Source organism: Cetorhinus maximus, chromosome 11 (assembly GCF_964194155.1).
Source record: "Cetorhinus maximus chromosome 11, sCetMax3.hap1.1, whole genome shotgun sequence".
Classification (NCBI taxonomy): Eukaryota; Metazoa; Chordata; class Chondrichthyes; order Lamniformes; family Cetorhinidae; genus Cetorhinus; species Cetorhinus maximus.
This window is the reverse complement of record NC_135889.1, coordinates 26,040,846-26,061,474: the sequence shown is the minus strand read 5'-3', so window position 1 is coordinate 26,061,474 and position 20,629 is coordinate 26,040,846. Positions and strand designations below refer to the sequence as shown.

Sequence of the window (20,629 nt, the reverse complement as noted above, 5' to 3'; positions counted from 1 at the left end):
TCTATCCTCCTACAGATTATTAGAATTGCCCCGGGGGAGTGGCAATGGGTCTGCATAGCACAGTTCTGCTGTTAGCACTCTGTCAAATCCAATGCTATTAGCTATCAGCCAGACAGTTCAAATTGCTGCCACCAAGGTGGTCCAGTCCAAGGTCATGACTGTCTACAGTCTCTCGCACTGAAAGTCAGCATCCTTCCATCAGCCATCCTGCAAGCCACTGAAGTAGCACTTCGTAGAAGCACTAGGACAGGTAAGGGCACAAGGAAGATAGGCACTAAGATAATTCACACGGGTGATCAGTTGACATTTACATTTGATACCACGTGGGTGATTTATAAATTTCAATTGGAATGTTTATTTTGTAGGTTCCTTTTATTTTTGCATTGTGACCAAGTGAAAATTCTGATGGTCAGTAATAGAGAAAAGTAATGTGTAGAACTACTGGTGGATAGAGGATTGCAATTGCATTTACTGATATTGCAGTTGGATGAGTTGATCATGGGTGCCTGGGCCAGAAAAGTGCTGAGTTGCTGGACTCCTTCCCTTCCTCCTGCCCCTGAACTGGTTACCATGTAACTGGTGACAAAGGCTGTGTCCTCATGGTGAGAGGGTTTTTGTAGAAATCAGCAGACCACCACAAATCTTGACACGTGCTCCAAAAGTACTGCAGGGCTCTTCCTGAGTCGTCCAGGCAGCAAGTGTTGTTTATGCACCGCAATGCATCAGATTGTATGAAATATCATGTGACAATGTGGCTTTAATTATATGCATGCTGCCCACATTTGCATGCATTGTGTACTGGAGTCATGAGCGACTGTTGTCAAAGGATAGCCCTTGTCACCAAAATAACCACCCTCTGGTTTGTCGTGGGAACAGAAATGCAGATGGTACAATGGACTACTGCAGTGTGAGAGCTGTCAGGATATTGGGCATTTACCTCCAGGATATGCTTCACATGGGCACTGAACGTTGAGGGACTGGAATCTCTTTCAGTCACAGTATAAGGCAGAGTTTACATGCAGCACCCATGAATCAACCTGTGTACAAACAATGACTCCCTGAATGATGGGAAAGTCTGCAATTCTCATACATCCACATGTTCACTTCACCTGCTTCTCTCTGACAGGAGGAAATGAAATGTATTCCGATCTTTGCAGTTGCAATGTCCTCCCTTAGGCAACACTGGATGGCAAACTGCGTAGTGCTACATGGAAGGTGCCAGGCACATAAAAGTTCATGACCATGGTCACCCTCACATTCATTATCCGTGTCATCTACGCCCTACTCTGAGGCTGCAGTTGTGGCTGCAGCAGGTGACAGATTTCACTAAGGACATCCTTAGTGAAGCAGAGACATCAGATATAGTGTTCCTTGCTGAAGTTCAGGTAGAATTTCTCCCTGAATACACTGGGTTGATATAGCATCCTGGTGTAAGCTCTTCTCCCCCTCCTCCTCCCTCTTCCTGGAACTTGTCCAGCTTTGTTAATCCTCTGTTCATTCTCTGTCATGCTGCCATGCAAGGAGGATGCAAAACCTTACACCCATGTCTGGTAGCAAATGGATTGTGCAGAATTTTTGGAGTCAGGCTAATCCTTTATCATGTGCCATATCACTTCCATATACACTTTAGCAACTTCAAACAGCCTTAGAAACCACCAAACATTTCTACAATTGCAGTAACAGTCAGTAGAAATCATTCAACAACTAACATGAAAGTAGTTGTTGATCACTTTAAATAGGGCCGGTGAGGGAGGCGGGATTCCTCCCTGCTACTGAACAAATGTTCAGTTGTGCAAGGTTAAGAGTGGGTTGAGCACCACTTTGGCAGTGCTGGCAATAAATCAACATCTGACATCACAAACAAACTCACTAACATGGCATGTAGCATAGTTTGCACTAGAATGTGCGGCATGCTGTGAACAACATTTCAAAATAATATGACACTCATGGTGCTGAAAAAGCAGGTGCTAAGAAGCCAGATTTTGCAACCAGTAACTCCTCTGATGGAGCATATTAACACTCATTAATACTAATTTCTATGTCAGTGCTATTGAATGAGGGGAAAAAAGGGAAGAGAGAGGGTGCTTAAGATGGGGCTAGTGCTGCAAGTGGAATGGAGTCTTCAGATTCTCTGTTTTTTTCTCTTTTACTCAGCACCACCCTAATTGGGCTCCCAAATCAAAATCAGAAGTTCACCATTTGAAAAAGTCTTTGAGGGGAGTGGAGTTGATGATAGATCTTGAATTCTGCCATTCCATGCTTTTTTTGCATCTCGAGTTACATTTAAGAAACGTTCACATCCTCATTCCAGTTTTTAAACTGAATAGGTTCATGCTTTGAAAAATTAAAATGTGTGTATGCTGAGTGTACTCCACATTTGCACAACCCCATGATTGTTTGCTGAGTTAATTTTCACAATTACCATCCTCCTCTACCCTTAAAATTTCAGTTTCCTCTTATATCAGAATGTTGCAATGTTGTAATGCAATATCACAGCAGCATCTGCTGTGTGCAGAATTTGTTTTTAAATTGGGCATACTTCACAACTTGGGGAATCATTCGTCACCCCACTAGATGAATCTTTAAATATCAAAATCTGGAGTTTCCTCTGTGGATGCAGATACACTCAAAGATTTGCAAGATAAGTGACCTGAAAAATGACTTGGTTTCCTGCTGGACTGGCAAACTGGTCACAACGTTAAGAGACTCCATCCAACCCACCCAAGCAAATATAATTGGGGGACATTCACATCTAAGGGGCATGGCCAGTTCTGTGTCCAGAAATTCATTGGGACTGAGGGTTTGTTGGAAAATGTAAAATATCAAGATATTATGATCCCAGCTGATGTTAATGCTGGGCAAGTCAGGTCCCAGAGTGGAACCTGGCTTGATAGATCATAATGTTTATTTTTTTAAAACAGTGGAGGGCAATTAGCGCACAGATTAAAAGGGGTCTGTTCATAAATTTTTAACAATAGAAAGAAATATTTATTAAACAAGAAAAATGAACTATATTACGCTAGACAAAAAGTTTGGAAAGATTTCAATACAGATACCAGAAAATTATTCAAACCCACACTATTCCTTTTATCCCAGCAACCCTTACAGACATGAAAGCCCCAGTGAAGATCTACCACTGTCACAACACCAACATTTCTTGCTTGGGCTAACTCAGTTTCAGTTTTCTTCCGGCAGATGTCTGAGCATTCAATGGATCCTTTCTTCAGTTGGGATCTCTCCCTGAGACACCCAAAACTGAAATCTAGGCCGGAATTTTCCAATCCCTCACGGTGGCAGGATCTCCTGGTCCCGGCAATGTGAATGGAGATTTCAATGGCTCACCAGCCCTGCTGCAGGGGAGCTGGAAAATTCTGGCCCTGAACTCACTATTGCTTTAACTTCATGGGTTCCTTAAACTCAGTTCCTCTTCAACTTTTTTGCAAGATTTCCTATTGGAGAGATCAGACCTTTTGCCTTCATTTTCTCGTTTACACACACTGGGCAGAATTTTTCCCTCATCGGGCGGGCGCGCACAAATGAGAGTAAAATAGTGCACGATGACATCAGGCGAGCCATCACCTCCAGTGCCTTCTCCTGAGTCCCAGTTGCACAGCCAGCAAACAGCACACTTGCTGCTTGGAAACTCTTCTCTGACTCCTAAACTGCTCGTCACTGATCCTTGAACTGAGCTGTGGAACCTATCAACACACTCACAGCAGGTCCCACTCTTCTCACTAAGCAGAAACCTCAGTACCAGCATTGGAACATGCTGCACCTTTAAATGTTACAATGTCCACAGGGACACACAGGATCACAGACAATGAATGGGTCTCATAACAGGTGATTTGGGGCGGAATCATCCCAGATTTGCACTAAATACAGTAGTGGGCGGCTAAACCGATGTTTTACCTGTTGGCCGCAATGGCGGCTTCTCACATCATATCATCCAAACCCTCCGTATTAATTATGCGTTTGTGGGAAACTCAATATTTGCATGGCGGGCGGGCTCTCAATTGCCGTCCACGCCATCACCTCGCTGCTTCATCACACCGGGTGCCATATTTAAAGTGCAGCCGCATGCACACCTCTCAGCGCTTCTAGCCCAGGACTGGAAGGCATGGCCCAGAAAGGCAAAAGGGCTGCAGCCCTCAGGTTCAATAATGTGTCCCTCAAGTGCCTTTTGTATGCCATGGGGGCCTGCCTTAATGTCCTCTACCCCAGCTCTATACCGCAGGATGGGCAGCAACATCACCAGTCCAGCAAGGGAGGCAGTGGTCAGCATCAACATTGGACAGCCACCCAGTGATGCAAGAGGATGAATGATCTCCTTTGTTCCTCCAGTGTAAGCCACTCTTCTCATCACTCTCAACTCACAAACTCATCACACATCCACAGGGATCTCACTCATTGTCAGTGCAAAAGACATCACCATTCACTTTCCCATGCACACCTTCATTCTTCTCATCCCATCCATTGGACCACTCACCACCCACACATGCCAGGCATACATATCATCTGGCCTGGCAGGTATCCTGCTTGCACTCTCTCCATTTGTTTTCATACAGGACAAAGCTGACACACAACAAAAGGGAGAGGTCACAGACTGGTGGAGGAATGCCTGAAATCAAGGCCCTCATGGACTTTGAAAACAGAGCCATCCAGCTGGCCGGCGAGGATCTGGACCGTTCCTTTGTTGATGGTGAGGTTGGTGGTGCTCTACCAAGTGAGGATCCAGCAGTTCAACATCCATCAGATAACCATGCTGCAAGTGATGTGCCTGTTTCACAGCACTGCCATGCACTAATTACCTGTCCTTGCTTTCGCAGGCACATCTTCCAAACAGCTGACGGAGTCCACAACACAGGGCCTCCAAGCCTAGAAGAAACCTCTGAAGAAGAATCTGAAGGCACTCTCATTGAAGAAACATCACAGCGCTTACCCACAACCTCCACCAGTGCAGAGACAGATACCTCAGTGGGATCTAGCTTTAGAGTAGCCTCAGGATCACAATCTGGACAATATTGGACTTTCTGATCCACAGCAGATGATGGCAGGGTCTTCCTAAGTCCCCAGCACTCAGAGAACTGCTGGAGACAAGAAATTTGTTCAGTCTGAGTCAGATGATGAGCCTCTGGACTCAGTCATGTCACAGTTGCTGGAGATGCAAAGACAAGCTTGGGAACATCAGAGATGTCCAGTGCACTCCTCAGATTGCAAGGCACGATGGAGGACTCTGTCCGCTTTCAAGCTGAGGTGATAGCGCTTGCATGCCAATGCACCAAGGTCACCAGTGGTAGGGTGGCGGCCACCATGGGGACCTTGGACACCGATCCTGCACTGCTACATGGGCAGAAATCCATCGCCGATGCCATAGTTAGCCTCCAACAGTGTGTACATGAGAGGGGTGCGGGGCAGCCCAATCTCACTCCAGCAACCCCTTCTCCTCAAGGAGTCAGCCAGGTGCCATCGGGCCACATAGGGAGGAGGATCAGCAGGTGCACCCCCTGGAACCATCCATCCAGGTGACTCCGGGAGTGTCCGGCTCATCCTAATCCCCTTTTCCTTTGACATCGGCAGCTCCAGCTCCACAGGCCGAGTCCAGGTGCCACTGCCACACAGCAGGACTCCAAAGGCAGACGGGGCCCTCCTGAGGATGCCTGGCAGGCTGCCTCCACCTCTGCTGTGGATGCCTGAGGAGCACAAAGTTGTAACGGCAGAGTTAGGAAAGTTGAGAAGATGCAATTGCACAGCCTAGGCATAGATGTTAATCACTTGTACATAATGTTCACTATTGTAAATAAACTCCCAAGAATGCCTCCCTGCCTATGGCTCCTTGTTCTGATGAGCAGTGTTCATGTCACGCAGATGTGAAACCTTTCCGCACAAGATAAAGGCAGGTATCTCAGTCCTTGGCCTCTTCCCTGTGCTTTGTCCGGCCTTCAGACTAAAGTGATGGTGCTGCCTCACACTCTCTGGATGCATTAATGATACCTGCACCTCGATGGTGCTCATCATGGCTGCCAGCATGTCGTTGGCGGGCGTCACAGAGTTCTGTTATTTTCTCTGTGTGCTCTCAGCACCTTTAAGGCGGGGCTGGTCCCCATCTTTTCAGCATCAGTGATGCTGTGCTCCTGAAGGGGTCAGGTGCTGAAGGCAGACAAAGCAGCAGGTGCTTTTAAGGTTTCATGGCTGTGTCTCCATGATATGACCCTGATCACAGAGCGCAAGCGAGCTGCCTTCGGCCAGACAGGAGTCAGACATTCACAGAGGCTATGGAAATCTATGGAGTGTCCTTACTGCATGTCGTATTCATCCTCCTGCAATCAAGAGATCATTAGGGGTTCCACTGCATTATGGTATGTGTGCTACCATTAGCCAGATTGGAATCAAACATTCATAGCTACAATGTGAGAATCCAAGGTGTCTCCTCACTGCATGTCATCGTCATCCTCCACAAACCTAGTGGCTGTGAGGGCCTCCCGAGCACCTGCCTCACCCGGCCATGGTGAGGGCCTCATCGCCGCCTTCATGGACCTCCTCACCCTCATCACCGTCGACATCTTCCTCATCGGAAGAGACCACCAGCTCCTGCATCTCCTACTCAGCCAGTTCCTCTCCCCGTTGCAGTGCCAGGTTGTAAAGGGCGCAACAGGCAGCGACGAAGTGCAACACCCTTGGTTGACTATATTGCAGGGCTCCACCAGACTGGTCCAGGCACCGGAACCTTATTTTCAGCAGCATGAGCCTCGTTATACCTTCGCTCTGCTGCAGTCTGAGGCCACTGCACTCAGGTGTCATCAACCCTATCCTCTATAGGTAGCCCTTGTCCCCTAGGAGCCAACCCTGCAGCCTCTGTGGACCCTGGAAGACATCAGGAATCTGTGACCGACTGAGAATATAGGAGTCCTGGACACTCCCTGGAAACTGTGCGCAGTCCTACAGGATGTGTTTGTGGTGGTTGCACACCAGCTGCACGTTCAGCGAGTGGAAGGCCTTGTGGTTGACATAATTGAACCCTTGTTGCGGCAGAGATCTGAGCACCGCATGAGTGCAGTTGATCGCACCCTGCACCTGTGGGAAATCTGAGATCTGGGAAAATGCAATCGCTTTTACATCCTGACTCTCTTGGTCCCAGGCGAAATGTTGTGTGCCCTCACAAAAATGGTATCTGTGACCGTTTGATGCATTTATGGGTGGAGGCTTGTGATATCCCACAGAGGCCACCTGTGGAGCCCTGAAAGGAGCCACTGGCTTAAAAGTTGAGTGCCGTGGCCACTTTCACAGTCACTGGCAGTGGATGCCCTCCATGTCCCCATGGCATCAAATCCTGCAGTAGCTAACAGATGTCACCAACCAGTTCACTAGACATGCGCAGTATTCGGTGACACTGACTCTCAGTCATCTGCAGGGATAAAAGGCAGCATTTATAGACCCTGGGTCTAACTAAGCACCAACCAACGACGGCTCGCAATGGCCCTTCAGTGGCATGTGCGGGTGCCCCAGCCTTCTTCCAAAGGGTGCTCCTGCAGGGTCAAAGACAGAGGCATGTGGGTTAGCTTGCATGTACTAAGAACCTCTCTTGGTTAAGTCTGAAGGCCCCTTAACGCACCCTGGAGAGTGCTGGCCACCAGTTGGATGGCCAGAGTTTAATGCGTTGCATGGCTGCCCGAAACTCCATCTGACCGATTGGCGGCAGCTTTGCCCATTGGACTGCATGCTGTGCTCTCTGCTCAGGCACAGGCATTCTCATAATCCACATTGCAAGGCTGTACTGTTAGTTTGAACCATCGTGGAGACTGATCCATACCGGGATTATGACATTGCAAAGGGCTGTGAGCGCCTCCACCAATGACTGCTCCATGGCCAGCTTTAGCAAGGAGATTGTACAATGTGCCCAGATGTTCAACTGTTCTGCAGTCCACTAAACGGTCATTTGTTTGCTGTCTGTGCTCGAGGGATGAAAAGCTCTGGAGCACTTTGTGGTACTTTCATGCCTCTGCGTTGCTCGATTGGATAGATAAGCTATAGGCCCGACTTCACCCATGTCAATGTGACTGCATCTGAACTGTCTCAGCTGTAGAGGAATGGTCACTTTATACAAGGTTTCCCTAATGCATGGCCGCTTCCCTCCCACCCACCCTGCATGTGCTTGCGCACTACCTTCAACCACAGGGCAGCCCTTGTCCCCACCCCCAAGTCGCCTCAACCGCAGAGCATCCCTTTCCCCCCTCCCCCCAAAGCGTTTCAACCTTGAAGCTCAACAGTTCAACATGTTACTGTGCACTCACCTCCATGGTCCCTTCAAAGCCAAGCACCAGCATTGGGGATGATACAAGTGAGCTAGCCTTATAATGGTATGCAGATGTATTACATTGAGGTTCCTGATGTCCGATGGCAGGAAACACAGCCCACCATCGACAGGCTGAGCAGACAATCACAAACTGGTTTCACAACATCGTGAAACCTATTTCCGGCCTTCGCACCATGTCAGCTTGCACCGCTGACCACGCCTGACTCCAGCGGGCACAGAAAATTCTGCCCTTGAGCATGTTGTAGCTATGTGTGGACTAAGAGGGGAACCAAGATGTAGTATTAGAAAGGAGAAACAAAGTACATGAAGGACTGAAAGAGGTCGATAGCATTCGAGTAAGAAAGATGCATTGCTCGATCTTACTCTGGGGAATGAGATGAGCCAAGTATCAGTAGGGGAACATTTAGGGACCAGTATTCATAGCATAATAAGGTTTAGGTTATTTATGGAAAAGAACAAGGGGGAATCCAGAGTAAAAATACTTAAAAGAGGAGGGCCAATTACAGTCGGATGAGCATGGATCTGTCCTGGTTAAATTGGAAGCAAAGATTGGTAGGCTAATTGGTAAATGCCTTTGAAAGAGGAGATGATTTAGCTGCAGTTGAGGTAGATTACCATGTTGGGGAATGATAGCGCAACCAAAACCAGAGCTTCCTGGATGATGAAAGAGATAGAATGTAATGTGAAGCAGAAATGGGGTCGTATGACAAAAATCAGGTTGATAATACAAATGAGAACCATGTTAAATATAGAATATTTAGAGAGAAAGTGAAAAAGAAAGAAAGAGAGGCAAAAAGAGACTGAGAAGAGGCTGGCAGTTAACATAAAACAGAATCCAAAAATCTTCTATAAACAGATAAATAATAAAACGGTGGTCATAGGAAGGGTGGGCCAATTAGGGACCTAAAAGGGGACATATGCATGGAGGCAGAATGCATGGCTGAGTAACTAAATGAGCACTTTGCATATGTCTTTACCAAGGAAGATAAAGTCATAATAAAAGAGGAAGTAGTTGGGATACTACATGAACTAACAATTGATAAAGAGGAAGGCCCAAATTTTTGCTCCCGGGTCAGGCGTGCAGAAATGGGAGAATTCCCAGCTCTGCGAACCTGACCTTTAAAAATGGCTGCCCGCAGTTTCAATTTTTGCTCTGGGGTGCAAGCTAGAAGTCAAGCGAATACGGAGGCTGCTGTGTGCACACTTTGTGATCTGGCACTTTATTGAATTAAATTTTATAAATTATTTTTTAAAAAAGCCGACTCAATGCAAACACTCTCCCCATGCCCCATCCATGCGAGCCTATGCCAATCCATGCCCCTCTACCCAATCCCCTTGGCCCCTCATAGCCCCTATGCCCCTGTTATGATCCAGTTGATGTTACTACTGGACAAGCCAGGTCCCAGGATGGATCCTAAATTTTAATTTTTGTTTAGAAACGTGGAGTGTGACTACTGAACAGGGTCACAGGAGTCAGTTGATGAACTTTTAACAAAAGAATAAAATATTTATTAAACATGAAAAGATGAACTATGTTATAATACTTCTTCACCCACAACTATACCTTTTGAGATAAATAGAGGTTTGTAAGGATAACGCAAGTTACAAAAGCTATATTATACTCTAATGTTCACAGTAAGTACACAGTCCATGTAAACCAATAAGTGACCTCTGGTCAGACACACCACACTCTGAAACCAAGTGACAGATGCCTGAATAGATGGTATGGATCTCTCATTAACTCCCCCCAGATACTTGTCACACCGTGAGCTAATCGGTCTCACTTAACTCTGTCTTTCACACGAGGGTTTCCAATCTCGAAGAACCCATTTTGGAATCTTTTCCCAAACAATGCTTTCTCTTGGATGCCTTCCACAAGAGTCCACCTCCAGGGTTTCAAACTCTCCTTCCAATGTTCCTCTCCCCTGGATCGCCATGTGCATTCAAGCTTTGGCTTCCACGCACTCTCATATGCTCAGCCATGCCAACGGACCACCACTACTTCACATGCCCATTGTAAGGAGTCAACAATCTTTGGCTGTCTCCTCAGATCTCCTGGATTCTCACAAACCTATTTTGCATTAAATCTGCTTTCTCTCTCTAAACTTGGAGCCTTCCTCTGCTCCTCGCACTTAGCTTCATTTAACAGGATCTTTAGCAGATTCCTGTTCTTTTCCTTTGACTAGAAGGTCTTCTTGGGACCCCTCCGTTCAGTCCCACTCCTTGACCTTTTGATTATCTTGGTAAATCTGCTCTCTGCAGTTCTGTCTGCCGTATCCAGCTTCTCCTGGCTCCCAGTTTCATTTGAACTAAAAAAAACTGCTGCTCTGCTTCTCCCTGTGTCTGTGGGCTCTCTATTGCTAGTCAACACCCCAGTTTTTCTACTTCAAGAGTCATAAAACCTCATTAGAATGCAGGTATACAAACAAACCCACAGACTTGTGGGCAACTTTTAAAGTGAAACTAAAGCTCGACTCACTTTCTTAACACCAATACAGAAAAACAAATTAAACTTAAACTTATAGCTAAAACTCATTCTTAACGTCCACAAATACAAATATAACTTACTTTAACTATTTCTAGTTCCTAACAGCCCCCCCACATCCCCATAGCCCTAATGCCAACTTAATGCCAACTCAAGCTAACTCATGCTCCCTCCACCCCCTTTGCCCTTATCCCCTCCATGCCAACTCATCTAGTAATCACCATCTGCCAATTTTAGGGGCCATGCTGATCTAGAACAAATCTGTGTCTATTTATGACATCACTATTTTAAACAGCAAAACACTGTCACTGATAAAAGAACATTTAATAGAAATCCCTTCAACTTCTTTGAAAACAACAAAATTCTTTTCTATAGCCACTTGGAGCTGTCAATCAAACTGTTCATTTAACAGGCACCCCATTGTGATAATATTAGTTTGTAAAATCAGTCATTGCAGCACAAATCCTCTAATAATAACCCTCAGACTTAAGCTAACAGACAGAATGAAATATCAAGAGCTGATTTGTTTTAACCTCAGACTTTTTAAAGTTAAAACTCAGCAAAGTTAAATACATTGACACCTTTGACAGTTTCAATGAGTTTTGGCTGATCTTTGACAGCTTGACAGTTCTTTGATGCCCTTGACAGTTCTTTGACAGCTTTGGTACTTCTTTCACAGCTTTGACAGTTCCAAGGAGTTTATGCACTTTTTACATACAATAATTTTACTTTTAACAATCCCAAAGGGTATCTTACCACTCCCAAAGGGTACCTTACCTCTCCAAGGCATACCCTGGCTATCCAAATGAATCCACCAAGTTCAGATCAGCTCTTACCTGGTCTAGCTTGCACACATCAGGTTTCACACTCTTGGCGTACCAAAATCCCATTTCAGTGGAGGCACCTGATGATTTAAATGGCCAGCTGCCTCCATAAATGGTGCATGCATGAATCCCAAGACATAGGATTTCTGGGCTCGTCTGCCATTTTTGCTCTCCGTCGTGGCAAAAATCTGGGCCCAAATTTAGAAAGGCAGTCAGCTGTTCCTAAAGTTGATAAAGACCAGTGGGACTGGATGGGATGCATCCGAGGATACTAAGGGAAGTAAGGATGAAAATTGCAGAGGCACTGGCCATATTCTAATCCTCTTCGTGGGTGTTGTGCCAGAGGACTGGAGAATTGAAAATGTTACACCTTTGTTCAAGAAAGAGTTTAAAGGTAAGCCCAGCAACTACAGATCAGTCAGTTTAACCACAATGGTGGGAAAGATTTTAGAAATGATAATCTGGGACAACATTAACACTCACTTGGGACAAGTGTGGATTAATTAAGGAAAGCCTGCATGCATTTGTTAAAAGCAAGTTGTATTTAACAAACTTGATTGAGTTTTGATGCGGTAACAGAGAGAGTTGATGAGGATAATGCATTTGATGTGATGTACATGGACTTTCCAAAAGGTGTTTAATAAAGTGACACATAATAGATCTGTCAGTAAAGTTGAAGCCAAAAGGAACAGTAATAGAATGGAGATAAAATTAACCCAGTGACGCAAAGCAGAGAGTAAATGTGAACAAATAACAATGGAAAATGCTGTAAATACTCAGGAAGCCTGGCAACATCTGGGGAGAGAGAAGCAGAGTTAACGTTTCAGCTCGTGACCTTCCATCAGATTTCAGATTTCCATCATTCACAGTATTTTGCTTTTGCAATAGTAAAGGCTTTAGTTGTTTGCCACTGGAGAAAGGTATACAATGGGGTTCTCCTGGGTTTGATACTAGCACCACTACTTTTCTTAGTATGTATTAATGACCTAGACTTGGACGTACAGAACATAATTACAAAATTTGCAGATGACTCAAAACTTGTAAGCGTAGTGATCTATGAGGAAGATAGTGATGGCCTTCAATAGGGCATAGACAGACTGGTAGAATGGGTGGACATGTAGGAGAAGTAATTTAATGGAGAGAAATGTGGAGTGATACATTTTAGTGGCAAAACGAGGTAGGGAAATGTAATCTAAAGAGTACAATTCTAAAGAGGGTGTAGGAACAGAAAGACACCTGGAGGTTTACATGCACAAATCATTAAATATGTCAGGGTAGGTTGGCAAATAGAATCCTGGCTTTATAAATGGAGGCATAGAGTGCAAAAGCAATTAAGTTATGATGATACTTTATAAAACACTGGCTTGGCCTCAACTGAAGTATAGTGTCCAATTCTGAGCACCACACTTTGGGAAGGGTGTGAAGGAGTGTTTACAAGAAGGGTTCCAGAGATGAGACTTAAGCTATGAGGGCAGACTGAAGAAGCTGCATTGTTCTTAGAGAAGAGAACGTTGAGAGGAGGTGTTCTAAATCATGAGGGTTCTAATCAGACTGGATAGGGAGAAACTGTTCCAGTTGGTGGCAGGTTTGACAACCAGAAGATACTGATTTAAGGTAAAAGAATTTTACCTTAAAAGAAATTTAAGGCAAAAGAAGCAATGGTAAGACAATGAAAAGCTTTTTTATGCAGTGAATGGTTAGAATCCGGAATGCACTGCCTCAAAGGATCTGAGGCAGATTCAATTGTAGTTTTCAAAAGGGAATTGGATAAGCACCTGAAGATAAAAGAATTGCTGGGTTACTGGGAAAGGGTAGTGGGACTAGCAGAGTTCCATTTTGCAGAGAACTGGCATGGACAGGACAGGTTGAAAGGCCTCTATGATTCTTTGCCCAAAATTCCACAATCTTTTAAACCACATAATATGATTATGCTAGATTAGATGCAGAGGAAACTGCCTGGTGTAAACAAAAGTAAAATATATTCAGTGCCAATGACTTTTAGAGTATGTTGCTACAACCCAGAAATTGCTGGTGGCAATATCAGCAGGTGGCCACTCTTTTTACAAACTTCTTTCATCTCCTATATAACTTATCTATCTCCTGTATAACTTATACAAGTATTTTATAAGGTAGCAGACAATGGAATGTCATGCAATCATGTTAAGCATTCTCTACAAATAACACCAGCAGAAAATTCCAACCTATCGCTAATACCTTACAATATTTATGACAAGGGTAAGCTAATTAGAACTCTCTTGTTTCTTGTGACAGTGTTATGGCGGAGCATAATTCAACAAAATGGTGGGATCCTGACTAGTTCATTGGACCTGAGTTCCCTAGCTAAGGCCACTGATGGCTATACCCAGGGACACTTTAGCCAAGCTGCAAAGTATGTTCTAACGGAGCAACGCATAAAGCAGCTGCACACAAAACCTCTAACTGCAGTGGAGTTTATCACTCCGCTGACCAAGCAAGATCCTGTATACAAAGAGGAGGAGGAATCATTCAAGGTAAGGAGCAACTTTAGAAAAGAATCACAATTAATGTTCAGTTGGTAACTAAAACAAGGATGTGTTTATATTTTCAGAGAGATTTTCAAAAAAGTGGCAAACTTTGGTTCGTGGTCCTAGGACTCAAGATGACTTTTCACGCACCAAGCCCTGTGTCAACATAAAGGGAGAGATTTTGATCAGAGGCCTGGTAATTCTCACACAGAGGAGAAATTAAAGTCCAAGTCAGCCTTATCTACCTTATGCAATTCCTGGTGGTCTACTTAAGTTTGCTGTTAAATCTAATTTTTCGTCCATCATTTTTTTAAAGGAAAGGGACAGAGTTCCAGTAGTTTTTTTTTTCAGGCACCCCGATAGAAATGCAATTTTAGGACAATTTCACTTATTAAGCATTTGGGGAGCAATTTTAACCAAACTCTTTGGGCAGAAAACCCATGGAATCAATTAGAATGCTGGTTTTACACTCCACACAGTAGTACTTCGTGAAAAGTAAAATTGTTCAGGGTGTTACACTAACATTTCTATCTGTCAGTTTCCCAATTGGGTTAGGTTAAAATTGTCTTATCAGTCTGGGCAAACCATCAAAAATCAATTAGTCATGTTTAGACAAGATTGATACTGATTGATACTCCAACACCATCAAAATTCTCTCCACTTTTCATGTTGGCATCCACTGGCCCCATTCCAAGGTTACCATTTTTAACGTGTAAGCCTCGAAATCAGTATTGGCTAAAAAATTGATATAGGAAGCTCCAAGGGGACAGTCGTCGATTCTGAATTTCTGAAATTCCACTTATACACAGACCATAGATCAAATTTGTGATATTGTTATTTGCAAAGCTCAACATCGCACTAAACTAAGATAAAAATTTGCGACTACGGCTTCTGAAGATCTGAAGTTAAAATAGCAGGGTATGTCGGCATCAGAAAAAAAGTTTGGTTAAATATTCAAGTTGACATCTTTGGTCAGTTAATCCATCTTATTTTTATTTCCACAGTCATCATGCATGTTGTGCATTTCCCCTATTTTTCTGTTTTTACTCATACTTGTTCTCAAAGTGCATAAATGTCAATGTAAATAGAGACGGGAATACTTACCTTACAATTTGTTTCTCTGCTCTCATGTTTCCTACTGACCTACTTAAGTAGAAGAAACTGAAAGATGGCTTGGTGAGATGTTGAATAGAACATATTTAACTGATTTAGAATTTAGATCCACGCCCACTAAGAACTTAGGTGAGATTGCCACAGCTCGAGTTATATAAGACCTTAGGGCCAACCAAGAAAGATGACTTCGGGTGGAATGTTGTACCGTCCCCCATGGCAAGTTTGGTGGCAGAGTTGCATTTAATCGGGCGGAAAAGCCCGTGAAAAGTCTTCCCACCCTGCAATTAATGGTGACTTAAGGGTCTCGTTCTGCCACCACTGGTATTAACCCAGCAGCAGGTGTGGGGGAGCTTGCAATCTAGGAAGCAGGACAAGCAAACCCCAGCATGTTTACTTCCAGGTTCCTGTGGGGTGGGAGGATGGGGGTCCTTTCAAAGGTACTTAGTGCTGGATCAAGGGACCCAGCATCAGAAAAGGAGGGGCCACTAAAAGCCCCTGCTACCTATCCCTCCTCCTACCCTCCTAGTACACCAGTTCCCACCATCGCTCACATATGCCTGGGTCCCTCCTTGACCTAGGCCTCGGGTGGGTATAGTACCAGCAGCAGCTACCGCCTCTCCAATGCTGAGTACAAAAGAGCTGCTGGCCTATAATTGGCTGGTGGTTCTCGGCAGGTGGGACATCCACCCTGGGGTTCTTGATCCCAGGGGAAGGCCGCCATTGACCTGTTAAGTGCCTGAGTGGCACTTAGGGCAACACAGGGGTCTCACCTGCTCTCCATCTAGCAGGTGGGACTCCTGTCACCCCCACAAGATTCTGCCCATTATATACCATTCACACTCTAAAATGTTCTCAAGTCCTTCATAGTCAATAAAGTAATCACTGTTATAACATAGGTAAAAATGGCAACAAATTTGTGCATGATACAGCTCGGTAAAGCAAAAAGACATATGACCTTTTTAATGGCATTTGTTGAAGTCACTGAAAGAACTTCTCTGCTCCTTAAATTGTGTCATATGGGGCTGAATTTTTTGCCTGTCGGGTGGGTGGGCCTGACCCAATCTCTGGCGGGCGGGGAGCCGATCCCCACCGGAGAAGCGGGCCCCGCCGCCATTTTATGTGGGTGGGCCAATTAAGGCCAATTAAGCGCTATGCGCTTCCTGCGTGGGCAGCATTTAGGATTCCCTAAATGCGAGAGTGTGCTCTTTCGCGCATGCGCACGTAAGAGCGCACATCTCCCTGAGGCTAAGTGCTGCCTCAGGGAGATCAGTGAAAGTTTTTCAAACTTTAAACATAGAAAAATAAAAAAATCGTTAACACGTCCCGCTCATATGACAATGTCACACGAAATGGGACACGTTAATAAATTTCACAACAACTTTAATTAACTTTCTTAGAACCGACATGAAACCTCATTCCACTGGTGGATGAGGTTTCATGTTTTTTCAGAAGCCCGCCAGGGTTCCTAGCCTGCCCACAACCTTAAGGTTGGACGGGCAGGTCCTTTAATTGTTTTAATTATCCTGTCAATGGCCTCAATTGGCCATTGACGGGTCGGCGGGTGGACAGCTGATCACGCTGCGCCCCCGCCTTCCTGAAGATTTAAACGGGGCGGGATGACCTTGGGGGTTCCCCCCGACATCATCCCGCATCATTTTCGCATCGGCTAGCGGGCCCCGCCCCCTTCTCGCCAACGGAAAAATTCAGCCCATGGTCTTTTACACCTGCTTTGAGTGGGTTGACAGGGCCTGGATTTAATGTCTCCAAAAGATCGCACCTTTGACAGTGCAGCACTCCCTTAGTATGTGCAAAATGATCAGTCCTTAAATCTCTAGATTGAATCAGAGGCGGAAGTTATCACTGAGCAACATTTTGCATGTATATGTGGACTCTAGTTGATAATGAGACCAAGCTGGATTTTAATTGAATTGCCAAAGCTCATGAAGGTAGTAGCTCAAAATGTGCTTTATGATGTTATGAAATGAGCTACCCGTATTATGTTCCATCCAATATTGATTCTCAAATGGAAGTTGAAACAGTTGGAGTATCTGTTTCTTCATGAGAGGGGATATGGTGATTTTTGAACACTGAAACCAATATTATGCATCAGAATGAACATCAGGTATAAATGTTTCTTTTTTTACTCTAGGATTGGTATGCCAAAACACCGCTGGGCAAAAAGAGAGTAAAAGCTGCAAAAGAACAAGAAAATGAAGAAGGAAGGGAGAAGAGAAAAAAGGGAAATAAAGGAAAGAATGGAAAGGAAGTAAAGAAAAAAGGAAAAAAGAAAACAATAACAATATTCTGAAGTTTTTGTGGTCAGCTGTATATTTATGTTCCATCCAGTCAGTTGTAAGCATCCTGTGGTAAGGTTTGAGTAACGTTTATTATAATTAAGTCGATTTTGAAAAAATACAACAATTGTTAATGCACTGAGTAGTTTCTTTTTAATCAACATAATTAAAATTACCATTTGCAATATTTGATTGTGTGATGTCACTTCCTGCAGTCACCATCTTGCATAATAGGCAATAACAACAAAAATCTTGCAATTTTCTGAGGGGCAGGAACCACTACACTGTGAAATGATAGCTGTAGTAATGAGGAAATGACACAATCAATCTTTTATGAGGTGAAGTGTATATTTTTTCATAAAAATAAATTTCCTAAAAGAACATAGTATCTTGTGGTTAATATTCATGTTGCCACTTTTTAAGTAGGCACGTTACAATAAGGGCAACCTCCAATAAATGAGTATTCTCTCTAAGTATCACAGATAATTCATCAGATTGTTGATATGTTCTTCCAGTCCATGATTTGGATACAAAGGGAAGTGCTATTGGCTGGTTGTGTGATAATAGCAATATAGTAAGGTTACAGTGATTAGTTACAGTGAACAAGGTTTTGGCACTTTTACCACTGCACCTTGGTTCAGTTTCCAATTAATTTCTTCTTTTGGAGATGTTATAGGTAGGTTTCTAATTTAAGGTTGCCAACTCTAACTGGGCATATTCCTGAACATATGATCATGTGACATTTCTCCATACTTTGCAAATGTTATTGCACTGTGTGCTCTGTCTGCTATTGCACAGCCTCCCTGCTTAGGGAGCATTTGTTGGTAGTACGAACGGGCATCATTCCTGTTCCAGGGTTCTGGCACTATTGTCATGATTCACAAAACTTTCAGAGCAAGCATGCACAGATGAAAAAAAAATGACAGAATAAAACTTAGAAAAGAAAACTGAAATTAAAGACAGACAAAAAGGCTGAAAAAACACAGAAAAAAACAAAAAAGTGACAAAAAAAAGGACAGACAAAAAAGCCAGAACATGAAAACAGAATAATAAAGCAGAAAAACGTGAGGTAAAATAAAGAGAAATAAACTGGAAAAGACAGAAATAAATACAGAAAAAAGATTGTAAAAAACAAAAAGACAGAAAAACATGAAAAAAAGGCAGAAAAACAGACAGAAGTTGAGGACCAAATAAAAGACTGAAAGAAAGACAGAAAAATAACAAACAAAAAGATAGAACAAATTGGAGGAAAAAAAGACAGAAAAAGGACAGAGTAAGAAGTAGAACAAAAAGACAGAAAAAAAGATGGAAAAAACAAAAATATGATGAGAAATAGAGAAAAAGACAGAAAAAACTAGAACCAAGAAGGCAGAATAAAAAGAGAAAAAACACAAAACGAAAGACAGAGGAGAAAGTAGAACAAAAAGAGAGAAAATAAGACAGAAAAAAATGACAGAAACAAAGAAAGGAATGAAGAACAAAAAAAGGAAAGACAAAAGAATTAAAATAAAGAAAAATAAACCAGAAAAAAAAGGAAAGAAAAAAATTCAGAAAAAACAGAGAAAGAAAGAACATGATGACAGACTGAAAAATCAAAAGAAAATGACATGGATAAAATACAGGGAAGACAGAAAAGGACGCAGAATTAAAAGATAGAAAAAAAGAGTTAAAAATCAGAACAAAAAGAGAGGAAAAATTACCAATAAGGACACAAAGACAGAAAAAGAATGAAAATGAAGAAAGGCAAAAGGCAGAAATAAGTCAGGAAAACAGACAGAAAAAAAAAACAGAAAAGACCAAAAATAAAGAAAAACAAAAGACAGAAAAAAGAAAATGAAATAGAAAAAAATACAGAAAATATGGGAGGAAAAAGATAGAAAAATGCAGAAAAACCGGAACAAAAGACAGAAAAAGAGACAGAGGAAAAAGACAGAAAAAAGCAGGAAAAACAACAGAAATAAAAACAGGAAAAGAAAGAAGGCTTTACAGCTCAGAAGGAGGTCATTCAGGCCATCGCAACTGCCACCGACAACGGTCACCTCCGAGGCTAGCCAGCAATTAGCCCCTACCTCAGCAGTTGCTTTTGGGGCCAGGCATCAGTTGCCCCCGATGCCCCTGAGACCTGTAAACAACGGGCGAGCTGTGGAGAACGCTGCTGCTCACTCACCTCAGTTACCCCAAAGTGAAGACTGCCAAGTGCACATTACCGGCATGCTGCTGTGAAACACGTCGGCATGCTTTCCCGCCAACATGGATGGGCAATATGGTCTGGCAGGATGGCCTTTTAATTATATATATTAGATGTATTACAATTAGCTCCCTGCTGAACAATGGCAGGAAACACAACCCACCATCGGCGGGCTGAGCAGACGATCGCAACCTGCCTTCACGCTGTCCTGAAGCAGGTCACGCCATATTTTCCACACACTCCACCTATCACGCCCGCTGCGAGTGGGCTTGGAAAATTCCGCACTATCTCTCTCATATCTGTTCTACCTTTCCCCTTCAAGGGAATATGCCTTGACATTGCCTGCAATCTTTTTTCTTGTTCATTGTTCAGCCACCGTCTTTTCTGCCAACATTTAACTCCAACTCACACGACTCAGATGCATTCTCACCCCATTGAAGTTAGCTTTCCCCCAATTAATTATCCCTGCTCTGGATTGTTCCCTGTCTTTTTCCATGGCCAACCTAAACCTTATGATACAATGGTCACTGTCCCCTCAATGCTGTCCCACTGATATTTGATCCACTTGGGCCAACTCATTCCCTAGAACCAGGTCCGACAGTGGCTTCCCTCTTGTTGAACCAGAAATATACTGCTGCAGAAAATTATCTTGAACACATTCCAGGAACTCTCACTCTTTTTGTCCCTTTGCACTATTACTATCCCAGTCTATATTTGGATAATTGAAGTCCCCCATTATAATGACTATAATTCTTGCACCTCCCTGTAATTTCTTTGTAGATTTCTTTCCCTACCTACCTTCCACTAGTTGGTGGCCTATATACTCCAATCAATGTTGTTGCACCATTTTCATTCCTTACCTCTAGCCAGAGAGATTCTGTCCTTAACCCTCTGGAACATACTTTCCCTC

At 43.6% G+C, this 20,629-nt stretch overlaps 1 protein-coding gene across 1 annotated transcript in view; it reads left to right on the top strand.

Annotated features, from left to right (window-relative positions):
* The window catches only part of LOC144686962 (dynein regulatory complex protein 11-like), a 378,502-nt gene extending 358,716 nt beyond the window's left edge, over positions 1–19,786 (top strand). Inside the window, exons 16-17 of the mRNA XM_078552808.1 lie at positions 13,892–14,130; positions 17,387–19,786. Coding sequence (XP_078408934.1) covers positions 13,892–14,130; positions 17,387–17,545 — 398 coding nt within the window. The 3' untranslated portion in view covers positions 17,546–19,786. The remainder of the gene's footprint in view (positions 1–13,891; positions 14,131–17,386) is intronic.
* The last annotated feature ends 843 nt before the right edge of the window (positions 19,787–20,629 follow it).